Below are 11649 nucleotides of genomic sequence, written 5' to 3' on the forward strand. Positions count from 1 at the left end.
CAAAAACGCAAAGGCAAGAGTGATAGAAGGAGGCTCAGTGCCGACGCTTCATAAACCCCGGACCCGGCCCACCGCAACCGTCCGATCTAGGTTATCGAAATAGGCGTTAGCATCGGACCGTCAAATTTGAACCGATGCCTGCCCAATCAAAGCTGAAGCCTCGCCGTATGATGACGGCAGATTTGCCAAGTGGCGACTAGCTATTGGGCGACATTTAATAAAAGTCATTACGTGCGCGTGGGCAGCTTAATGAGGATTGGCACGAATTCCGAGGGGACGCGATGACTCTGACCCCAGCACGGTAGCGCGACGGGCGACGAATAGAAATCAAAACACCAAGACATGGCCATCATCTCGCCGATCGACCGAGGGGGCCTCCTAGAGCCGATCGGAAATACACTTTCGGGAGCGGCGAAGTGAATGTTGCTCGACCAAATTCATAGTCCAGTCAGTCGGACTTGCCGCCTTCTTCGACTAGACTTGAAGGGGAGGCATGTGATCCGGTGATAAGGACGGGGGACCCTCGTCGGCGGGGGGTCAACGGCACCTGGAGGTCAAAGGTCAAGATAGTCAACCCGGAGACCGGCCAACCGGACGGAGCAGGCCTACCGACAGGGCCCCGCAGGGCGACCGGCCGTGAATCCTCCGAACCGAATGAAAGACAACCCGACTAAGGGTCGGGTTTCCGATGCTCATACGGATCTGACTCCAGGACCAATGCTACTAGACATCCTACACCCGACCCTGGGACCAACGCTACCCGACTCTTGACTCTGGGGCCAACGCTACTCAACGCCTGACTCCGGGATCAACGTTACTCGGCACCGACTCCAGACTCTAGGGCCAACGCTACGCCACTTGACTCCCAACTCCAAGACCCTTATCACTTAGTGCTTGTGCATAGAAGACGTAGTTAAGCAGGAAAAAGGAGAACGTGAGGCGACACGGTACCACCTCGATTATGGCATGGAGAGACCCGAACATGGGGAGCTGAGGGACACGACATGGTTTCCTCCCTCTTAGCCCAAACGTGGGAGAACCAACAGACGGTTTCCTCCCTCTCTGCTAGTATAAAGATATAAAAGAGACTTGCTCCCAGGAACGCAAGTATGCCCACGTAATTGTTCGCTCTTTAACTACTGCAGAGACCCATCTTGAAGGCCATCGCTAACATCCTCATTGGATCACTGGCGATGACCAAAGTAAAACCATGGAGTCAGAATTTTGAATGGACAAAAAACATGGACGAACTATGAACTTTTATCCGTGCAAACTATGAACTTATCCGTACAGTTTTAAATTAATAAAAAAATATCTTAATTTTTCATGTCGTCCGGTCCCTTTGGAGTAAATCAGACATAAAGTAGAACTTACGCATATAATTTATAATTTTACTCTTACAAGAAGAAAACAAAGAGCCATGTAACTGAAACTCCATAAAGGACCGAGCCATCTAACCCTGTTTTTGATTTTGTATAATTGGGTTTTCTTTTAAAAAGCACATTACAATAACTTCTTCCAAGAAATTGCAAAACATTACAATAAATACTTCCCAAGGATCCTGTTGGATTTTTGAAGTCTTTATGAAAAAGTTACAAGCAGTGACTATTATATTGTCAATTAATGATTGAAATGGAATGGATTCATGTTAAATTCTATAAACTGGCGTGATTCCAAGGAGAAGGAAGCACTTCCTCATCACGATGGCAGTGGCTTCACATAATAACAATCTGCTTTCTTGTTGCTCTGATCCAATCACCTGCTTGTCATAAAAGTGAAATGATGAACAATTATAATAGCACCAATGCCCAACAATTCAAAAAACTCAACTACAGTCCTGGGCTTATGCGATTTGGCCAATCTGTTGTAGAGGTTTGGTCCTAGATGGGAAAGCGGGAGGTAGTTTTGGTTTGGCCCAAGGGACTACCACCTCAGACCGTCCCACCACGGACAACTCCATGACTCCAATTTGAGCCTAACTGCTTCAGCACACCCTAGGGTTCCAACTGCATTTACTAATTTGGTTGATTGGTTATGAGTTGGCTACGAGCTGGTTAAGAGTTGGTTACGAGCTGGCATTGTGGTCCAGGTCTAATAATTAATTTGAAATAACTACTATTTTATCTATTATGTCAAACATGTAATATTTTTATGTAGTACCAAAAAAAGAAAACATCAAATATACCTGACAACTAGTGTAGAACCTGGTGAACATCTCAGATAAATTGTATAGATACTCGCACAAAACATTTGGAAGCAGATTGGAACATGCCTCCTCGACTATCTGAAATTTATCAAAAATATTTGCATCCATCAGAAAGGCAAAAGCATGATAATAGTATCTAAAAAATGCAATAAGAAACTTGATACAACTATGCCTGAAAAAAAATTGTTACCATCAGGGGAAAAAATAAAAATAAAATAAATTTTCATCAACGATTATTGAACAGAATGGAAATAGATGAGTATATCAATAGTAGCAAAAGGTTTTCGAAAATAAAACAAAATAATTAATTAGACTACAAGTTTAGTAAATGCATCTTTAGTAATGAAAACACAACTAAATGTATAAAATCAGTAAAAAAGAAAACCTAATCTTAAATTTGTCAAGTGTCAAAATTTTGTGCTATATTTAACAATCATCTCAATATTATATAGTTTTTAAGCCCATGAGTATGCCACACCTACAAATGATGAATCTGCGAGTTGTCCAAATAAAAAAACATGACACAAGTTCATACCTCTGCAAATTGAATCAGATGAAGCCCTAAGGCCCGCTCATCAACATGATCCAACACAATTTTTCCTATCTGTAAAAACAACACAAGACAGTATTTCAATTGTGCCAAAACTAAAAATAGGAACAAACAATTGCGCAATGGAATATCACACCAGTATTAATTTTCCAACTCATACAGGTACTTGCCTTCTTAAATTCTTCTATGTCTTTGCTAGATTTATTAATGATGGAGCATATCCGAGCATGTGCATACAAAAGGTAGACAGCAGTATTTCCCTGTTCAAATAACATATAACATACAAAAGACTGAACAATAAAGGTAAAAATAAAGATATACAACACAAAAAGAATCCATCAGTAACAAAAATATCATATCAACTTTGATTGTTGATGGTATCATGTATGTTTTTTCAGTTCAAGTGCCCAACGATTAAGAAAGCAATAAAAAAAACCAAATAGGACTTTGGTTCATGATATTTTCATAGATCTACAACACCGAGGACTATTGATCTTTAGAATGAATTGGATCTAGACAATTTTTTAATAGTTTAAGTTAAAAACCTAAAAAATTCTATGGAAATATAACAAAAGGAAGAAAATGATTGTTATATTAGCTTAGTTTCCATGGAAATATAAGAGATACCATATTTCTATATGTTTCTAGACAACTCGTTTTCCATAGGCAGACCACTATTCAATCAGACCTAGAAACTATATTAGCTAAACAATATAACCATAGGCAGAGTAAAAAATAAGAGATACCTTCTCCAAACAATATAACCTAGGGGACCATAGGCAGAGTAAAAAATAAGAGATACCTTCTCCAAACAATATAACCTAGGGGTTCTTAGACGCCCCCTAGGCGTATCCTCTATAATATTATGTTTTAGTAACATACCTTCTCCAAAAAAAATAAAAGAGATACCTTGTCATTCAACATCTGATCAAAACTAAATGTATAGTTCGTCAAGCGATTGTTCTTCAGGTCTGCATATCTGTTTGAAAATGATATTAGAAGTACATAGAAAATGGACATGCAATTTAACCAAAACCAGAGACCTGGCAAATCTTGGAAAACAGAACATATCATTCCAGCATTTGTGCATTTGTTCTCTTAGAAACTGAATCTTTTTAAACTAACTTCCTATTTTAAAATCAAAGGAAAATTCAACCAAAAAGCAATTGCCCCCTTCAAATACTATTTTACATGGCAATTAACTATCAACAAAAATGAAAAGGCATTGGATGAAACTTTAAAATAATGGTGAGTTGAAAATGGTAAAAAGGAGAATTGGGAACAAAGGCATTATCATTTTCACTTTTGCTTCACTAGAACTTAAATACTAAATAAAAGTCTTTAATACTTGATAGCACCATAACCAACTGCTTCAGCAGTACTCTCAAGCTCAGCATCTGTCCAATCAGTAATTTTACCTGTTAAAAAAATTAAAAATATTTAAAATTACATTGCTCAAAATAGACAATTGAATTGATGAAAAACACCCAAGCATGGTTCAATGAGACTAACAAGAATCTTAATATACATACATATAAAAATCAATAGGGTGTAAAGAACAAAAAAGTTCATTTGAATACCATTGTCCTCAAGCCGCTTTATCAATTCAGCTTTGCTACGATTTTTAGCTTCATCAAGTAACTCAACCAGACGGACAACTTCTGAGCTACGAGTTCGAAAACGTTTTCCGTCTGATCCAAGAACCAAACCTAATCCCACATGACTAGCCTTTGGATATGCATCTTTAGAAGCTGGAAGCCAACCAATTAATCTAGCAGCCTGAAATAAAAATAGCGTCACTATTATGAATTTATCACAGGCAATAACAGGAGTAATGATCAATTAGAACTCATAAGCTTATGGAGAACACAATAAAACTAAAAAAAACTATTTGTTGAATAAGACACTGTAACAACTTTCAACTACATGTGCCAGAATTGTAACAGCAACTGTACGAGCTAGAATAAAGCATTCATGATACATACACTGAAAAACATATCAAAATGTTGCTGCTGACCAACATCAGTAATGTAAATAATCCACTCAGCTTTCTCTTCCGTTAGCCGGTACCTCCAGAAATCATGAGAAAAAAGGCATTCAAGAATAACCAATCATGGAAAGACTATTTAGTGGAGATAAAGTGTAAGTTTAACATCGAGAAGGTATTAATAAAGCAAAAAAGAAACGATGACAAATTATGTTTTACATGGACGTGTAAGCTAAACAGAAATAGTATTTGGTGCTGGCAAGCAGGGAAGAAGTAAAGATAACTAAGCATCTTTTATGCATGAATCAGTTTAGAAATGGAATGCAAGGGCTGATTTGAAAACCCTACTATAACAAAGGTTAGAGAATTTATCAGTTAGGTGTCAAACAATGAAACAACATTTCACAAGAGATTGGAGGATATAAGGTTTTTATAAATCGAGTACCTAAGGCAACAAGACAGCAATTTAATAAGACAATATGATTTTTTTTCTGGGAGCAAATGGCTAGCCAAAAAAAGTCATGAAATGAGATGGCCAAAAAGAAATTCAAAGGAAATTGAATAGACCACAAACAAATCTAATCCAACATACACTTGATGGTTCTTTTGTCCTACTATACACATTTATGTTCTATTAAGAGAACATCAATAATGAATTCCTGTGTTTTCTCTGAGTTATTTAAAGGTGAAAAACTCTGAAAGGCATGAGAAGACAACTGTTCAAGCCTTCAAGCACACAAGTAAACAAAACAATAATCTTGCAATACTAACTAGTCTGTATATATGTCTTAAAATTAAAATAAAATTGCATAGTTACAAGCAAGTTCAACAAAAGAGACACATGCATTAATAACTTCTGGCGATTCAATTAACAAGCAATACAAAAGGACGCATGTCAGAGGGTATTTTAAAGGACAAAATAACAACGAAAATTAGACACACTAACCAAAGGCAAGCCAGGTCAGTAGAGGCATAGTTGTATCCACCATCTTTCTTCACAACAATCAAAGGAATGTCATACCCATCAATCTCCACCACACGTGCACCTTCACTTTCTTTAATAAGATTGTTTCTTTCAAACTCTTCCAAAATCCCTCTGATGTAAGGATTATAAAAGCTCTCACCCTTGAAAAAATAATATTCTTCAAACGTTATATTAATCTATTAGACACTAAGAAAGAAATCAATGGGAAGGAGATTTAGAGAAGAAAATAAAAATAAAATAATTTGTTAGAGACAAATAAATAGACAACATCAATCCAAAGAGACTTAATACTTAATGGATTTGGACTATGTAAGTCAGTGAAACTCTGCTGAATTACTTCTGATCAGCTAAGTGCTGTAGCATGTAGCTATTAAAGCATTCATATTAAAGAATTTTTTTAAATATATTATATTGAGCATCAGTTTAAACAAATCAATAAAAAGTGGAAGAAAAAAATTTTGAAACAAAATTGATAGAACTAAAAACTGAGGAAAACAAGAGGGAGTAAAACTGACAAGGAATATACAGATAGTCGTAAAGTGGTCAAAAGCAACCAAAAAACTAAAACATTTCCTCATAATATAACTACTAGCTTCCCAGTTGAGAAACGGTCAAAAGTAATTTGAAAACCACCAAAACATTTAGCTCATAATATAACTATTACCTTTTCTTCCAATTGGACCTTAAGACGTTGATAAACCAGATCAAATTCTTTTCTGCTGATTTCACATATGTTTTGCCAAGCGTGCCTATATTTGTCTTCCCCGCTCTATGAAACAAGAGACTAGTTGTGAAAAAGAATAATAAAGAAATGAATTTTCTGCCAATGTACAAACATAGAATGATAATTGGTGCATCAAGGATAATAATTAGGTGATAAAAAAAACAATCTTCTGTGCTTGTGTATGAAGATCCACCCTTTATAGGTTTAAGTTGATAATTATCACCTGCAATTTCACAACTGCTTGTTGTGCCCTTGTCTTGAAATCTGGATCGTCATCAAACTTTTTCTTTGATGCCTTATAAAAAGCCTGAAGTGGCAAAGAAATCAGTCAGATTTGTAATAAATACAATACCATTAAGAAAATCATTCAAAAGGGTCTTAAAATAGGGTTTATTTTCAGTTTTATCCAAGTTGATACATACACGCTAACCATTCCTAAAGAGGGGGGAAAAAAAGAGTGCATATATTGTTTTAAAAAGTTATACTCATCCTTATGTTGTATTTTGCCACAAAAATATAATTAGAATCACATCAGACAACCCTAAATCATCCAAATTCAATCTATATTAGCACACAATGGATCAGATTCAATATGCACAAAAACAAACTAGAGAGCACATATTTACAGATAATGAAAGAAAGACAAACCAAACAAAATAGATTATGATTTCTCTGTTAAACACAAAGAAAAAAGTTACATGGATTAATATTGTGTTGATATTATCAATGGATAGCATCACACTTTGAAACGAAACCCAGGGAAGGAACCAGTCAACCTCCTGGGGCACAGTTAAAACCTAACTCAACATTCTTCACAAGATCCATCAAAATTATGAGACATGCTTACATGTAGATAATTTTTTTGCATTTAACACTTATTTTTTAAAAAAAATAAAATAAATATCTCAGACTATTGGATGAGTATATTATGAATTGTATGTTTATAGAGCATGGTTCCACGACAAACCTTACCACTAAGGCAGGATCACATTCTAAAACATGATAAATCCACAAAAACTTAGCAATGCCATATCACACCTGAAGGTCACCAATAGCTTGATCCCCAGCATCCTCCCAATTTGGAAATTGTTCAAACAAATACTCGATTAACATGCCAAACTGCAGAAGAATAAAATAAATTTATTCAACAGCAATTTACAAGAGGCAACAATAAGTATATAAAATATAAAGTTTAATTAATGAGTAATTAAAATATAAAATTAACAAAAGTACATGGCATCCCTGATAGAACAACAATAGTCAACAATTAAAAGGTAGCGTCATACACAGAATCCACCTTATTCAAAGTTTATATAGACATACAATGCATTAAGTCAAGGTACCACCATAACAGTTCTGGTTAAGTTGTTGTAATGGGAATCACGTTCCCAAGTGCCATGAAACTATGGCTCTCACTAAAATAAGGGCACTAAACTTACACCCTTTTCTGTATTATATTAATATAATACAACTTAATATGGAATATATCCTATATTAATATAATATAATATAGTAGATATCCATAGGTAATACTAAGTGTGCCACTTCAGAGGTGATATATGGATTGCATTTAGATAGTTGGTGGAAAGCATAATAAAACAAAATGCAAAGGAAATTTTACAAGGATGCTTTGTATAAGGGCTGCAGAAGAGAAAAGGGAACCTATAGAGGTAGTAGGGGTGGCAATCCCTACTACAAGCAAAGGGAGGGGAGGAGAACAGGAGCTTATATGGTGGATTAGTGGACAAATAAATACTGTTAACCATTTATATTATCTTTTTTAACTTATCAAGAATAATCACATTCCAAACTAGGATATCAAACAGGGGAATATATCGAATTTACATTTTAAAAAATTCCATGTCAATATGTATGTCTGTGATTGTAATTCATAACTTTATTTGTCTCTTAAAAGTTTAAAAGCAATTTACCACAGGTTGTTTTACAAAACATAGTTGATCAGGCCCCTTTTTGTATGATGAGATACTTGCAAGAACTGCACCAGTGTATAAATTGATCACGGGATACCAAAGGCAAAGACAGGAGATAGAGAACTAGGTATCAAACTTAGAACATAAGACAGATAATGTATAAATGTTATGCGGGAAGTAACCAATCTCAGTACATTAGATTAACAGTAAAAAAAAAAAGATCTGACTTTTAAAGGAAACACGAAATAAAGTAACAGCATGATTGATTCTTCAGTAACTTAATTTAGGAAGACCCTTACAGAAAAGACAAAAAGAACCACAAATGTTACCTGTGTACCCCAATCACCAACATGATTCCTTCTAAGGACTTCCACGTTCGAAAACTCCAACATGCGAGCTAAAGTGTCACCCATAATGGTGGATCTTAAGTGACCAACATGCATTTCCTTTGCAATATTAGGTGATGAGAAATCTACCACTGCCTTTCTAACTGAAAGTATTGGTGCCCATTGCTCAATCCCATTTACCAACATGTTTTGGATATGCTGTGTCATATTTAAATTTCTGCATAACAGATAGAAGAAAGAAAGATATGACTGAGGAAACAGATCAATGTTTCTTTACCTTAGATATCCACTTGTTTGAAAATTTTATATTCACAAATCCAGGTCCAGCAACAGAGCTAGATTCAATCATCTCAGATTCAGGAAGATTTTTGGCAATTGCCTGTATAAAATGTCATATCAATATCGTTTTAGAGAACAAAAAATGATACAAACCACCATGAGTATCAGAACAATGTAATATGGTGGCACCTAATTGGCTGTGAATTTTTGACTTTGCAAACATTATGTAGGAACTGATGCTAATGGGAATTATGAGGTACCTGGCCAATAGAACTGGGATTCTTGAACTGGGTTGTTTTCCCCTTCAATTGTGACCAAATTACCATTGCATTGTTGCTACATCAAAGTTTTTCTAGTCATTTTCATTCACCAAACAAAGAGCAAATAGTAACAATGGTAACTATAATTATGAAACAATAGACAAATTAATCTTATAAATATCTAAATTAGAGGAGAATTGCAGTGGCAATAACAATTAAACATTCTAACAACTAATAAGAACTCAAAATGCAATAGACTTGCATAGTCAGTTTATCAAGCACACAACAGAGAAACAAAGAGGCTTTGCTGAAATTTGGCCGAAGTGCTTTGCTGAAGAAGAATATAGTAAGAATTTCACCATTGATAATCACCGAACTTTGCTTGGCAAGCCGCAACAATGGGCTGGACTTCATCTGGGAATAACGAATCAAGGGATTCTTTCACCAACCTTGAAAGCTGTTGTTTAGCGCTTCCAGCTCCCTCTATATTCTGTCACAAATGAAATTCATTCACCCACAAAAAAAAAAAAAAAAAAAAACCATCCCGCCATATCAAAAACTGCATGAACTATCAGTGGGTGGTGGAGACAAGGACTCACCTCAAACCCTAATAAATTATGAACTAAAACACTAGCTTTAGGAACGCGTATTTTATGAATTTATTTTACCATCCTAAAGCAATAAAGAGAAGTGATCAAATCCTAGTATTCCCTAACGTCAATAAAGAAAAATTAAAATTAATCAGAGACCATTCTTAGTCTAGAAGAGGATGAGCGAAGATGAGCTATCCATGAACCCAGAAAAGTTTTCAACTCACCCTGCTCGTAGCTGGCGCTTCACAGGGCGCAGACATCGGCACAATCTCGTTGCTCATTGCGGAGACAAACACCCTCGCTCTTCTCGTCCAATCAGGACTTCTAGAAGTAACACGAAAATAGCCTGCCTAGGTCCAGAATCCCCAATCCGAAACAAGAACAAGAACAATTGCACAAATTTAAATCACAGAAGAATTCAATTAAATGTCATAACTACAAAACAGAAGAAGAAGAAGAAGAACAAGCATACAGACACCAAGCAATCCTCAAGAGGAGTGAGGAGAAATGCTCACCGAAAGGAAGCGTGGTGATGATAACGGTGAGGAGACTGTGGGAGCAGCGGCGGAAACAGACCCGCGTCGTGATGGTAGCGGTGGGGAGGTGGCGGGAGCAGAGGCGGAAACAGAGCCCATGGGCAGTGGGCTAGATTAAATATGAGCGGCGTCTGCGGCTAATTTTAGGGTTTCTTACGCGTATACAATTTGTTCGTTGTTGGCCAGATTTGACGTGTACACATCTGGTGGCTACGAAACCCAGGAAGATGTGAGGAAGCTTCAAATAGGCCCGAAGTGCGACGTAGCTCGAGCAGATCGAACCCGATTAAAGCCCAGTAAAAGAGAAATAGCTTCCAACAGGTCCCACTGTTTCGCCGTCGCCAGACCTCATTCCTTCCCGATGCTCGCTTCTCGGCCATAACCTTGCCGACCCGCAAGCTCCTCGCGCTATCTCGACGTAGCCTTGTTCCCTCCGGCCTCGATCTGCCTCCACCACCTATGCTGCTGCTCTGGCAACTCCAGCCGCCGCCTCCCTCTCCGTGGTCAAACCTCCCGTGATGCCCTACGATCGGTTCACCCAGGCGGTACGATCCAAGATCAAGAAGCTACTCGCTTGTCTTAGAGGGTCTCTTCGAATGCTCTCCCATATGGAGCACCAACCCATTGCCCTTATCGGCCGGGTTGCCTATCCTCGTTAAAGTTAGTCCTCTCTAGACGATCGACCATGTCGAATGCTCTCTTTGGATACCCACACAGATTGGATGCATTTCTAGAAACTATCACACGCCGCATGAACTCTCCATTCGTTACACATTGAGCCTTCACCGGATACTAATGCTTCTTCAGTTGCAACAACTCTTCTATTGGTATAGCAGTCCAATGTCCATCCTATTTATATATTTACTTTTAATCCAAGTCTCTAAATTTTGCCGGATTAATCTTTGAAGTAAACGCTTTATTTTAACTGAAGTACAACGAAACCGAGACGTTATCCCATTTAGAATTCAAGCACTTATTATTTTACCATTGTACCTAATTAGGGCGGGAATTTTTTACAAAATTCTCGACTCTTCCCAACTCCTCAATTCATTTCCGTTCCGAATTTTTCCCGACCCGAATATTTTTCGACCCGAGTGGTCGGAATTTTTTCCGACCCAACCAAAATCGAGAAAAGGATCAGAGACAAGTTCTATCCGACCCGACCCGAATATATTAATAATAATTTTTAATTTAACTTTTTTTAAAAAAAAATAATATAGAAAACTAGCTCTAAAAATTAAAATATCTAAA

General features: G+C 37.0%; 1 protein-coding gene across 3 annotated transcripts; it reads right to left on the bottom strand.

Moving 5' to 3' along the window:
• Window positions 1–1423: 1423 nt before the first annotated feature.
• LOC122037418 (arginine--tRNA ligase, chloroplastic/mitochondrial-like) lies at window positions 1424–10596 on the bottom strand. 3 transcript variants are annotated; one of them, XM_042596886.1, is made up of 18 exons: window positions 10378–10596; window positions 10087–10212; window positions 9629–9759; window positions 9270–9345; window positions 9008–9109; window positions 8713–8928; window positions 7491–7571; window positions 6676–6759; window positions 6393–6497; window positions 5690–5868; window positions 4742–4826; window positions 4337–4535; window positions 4105–4174; window positions 3666–3735; window positions 2927–3016; window positions 2742–2810; window positions 2186–2284; window positions 1424–1759 (listed from the first exon to the last, which is right to left on the bottom strand). In XM_042596886.1, exons 1-18 carry the CDS (start codon window positions 10495–10497, stop codon window positions 1649–1651), a joined length of 2013 nt encoding a protein of 670 aa, XP_042452820.1. In that variant the 5' UTR covers window positions 10498–10596; the 3' UTR covers window positions 1424–1648. The 3 variants fall into 3 exon arrangements, with proteins under 3 accessions (XP_042452820.1, XP_042452821.1, XP_042452822.1); XM_042596887.1 differs by having other exon boundaries at window positions 10087–10208; window positions 10378–10535; XM_042596888.1 differs by having other exon boundaries at window positions 10087–10232; window positions 10378–10501.
• Between the last annotated feature and the right edge of the window lie 1053 nt (window positions 10597–11649).

This window comes from Zingiber officinale, unplaced genomic scaffold, assembly GCF_018446385.1.
Source record: "Zingiber officinale cultivar Zhangliang unplaced genomic scaffold, Zo_v1.1 ctg39, whole genome shotgun sequence".
Taxonomy (NCBI): Eukaryota; Viridiplantae; Streptophyta; class Magnoliopsida; order Zingiberales; family Zingiberaceae; genus Zingiber; species Zingiber officinale.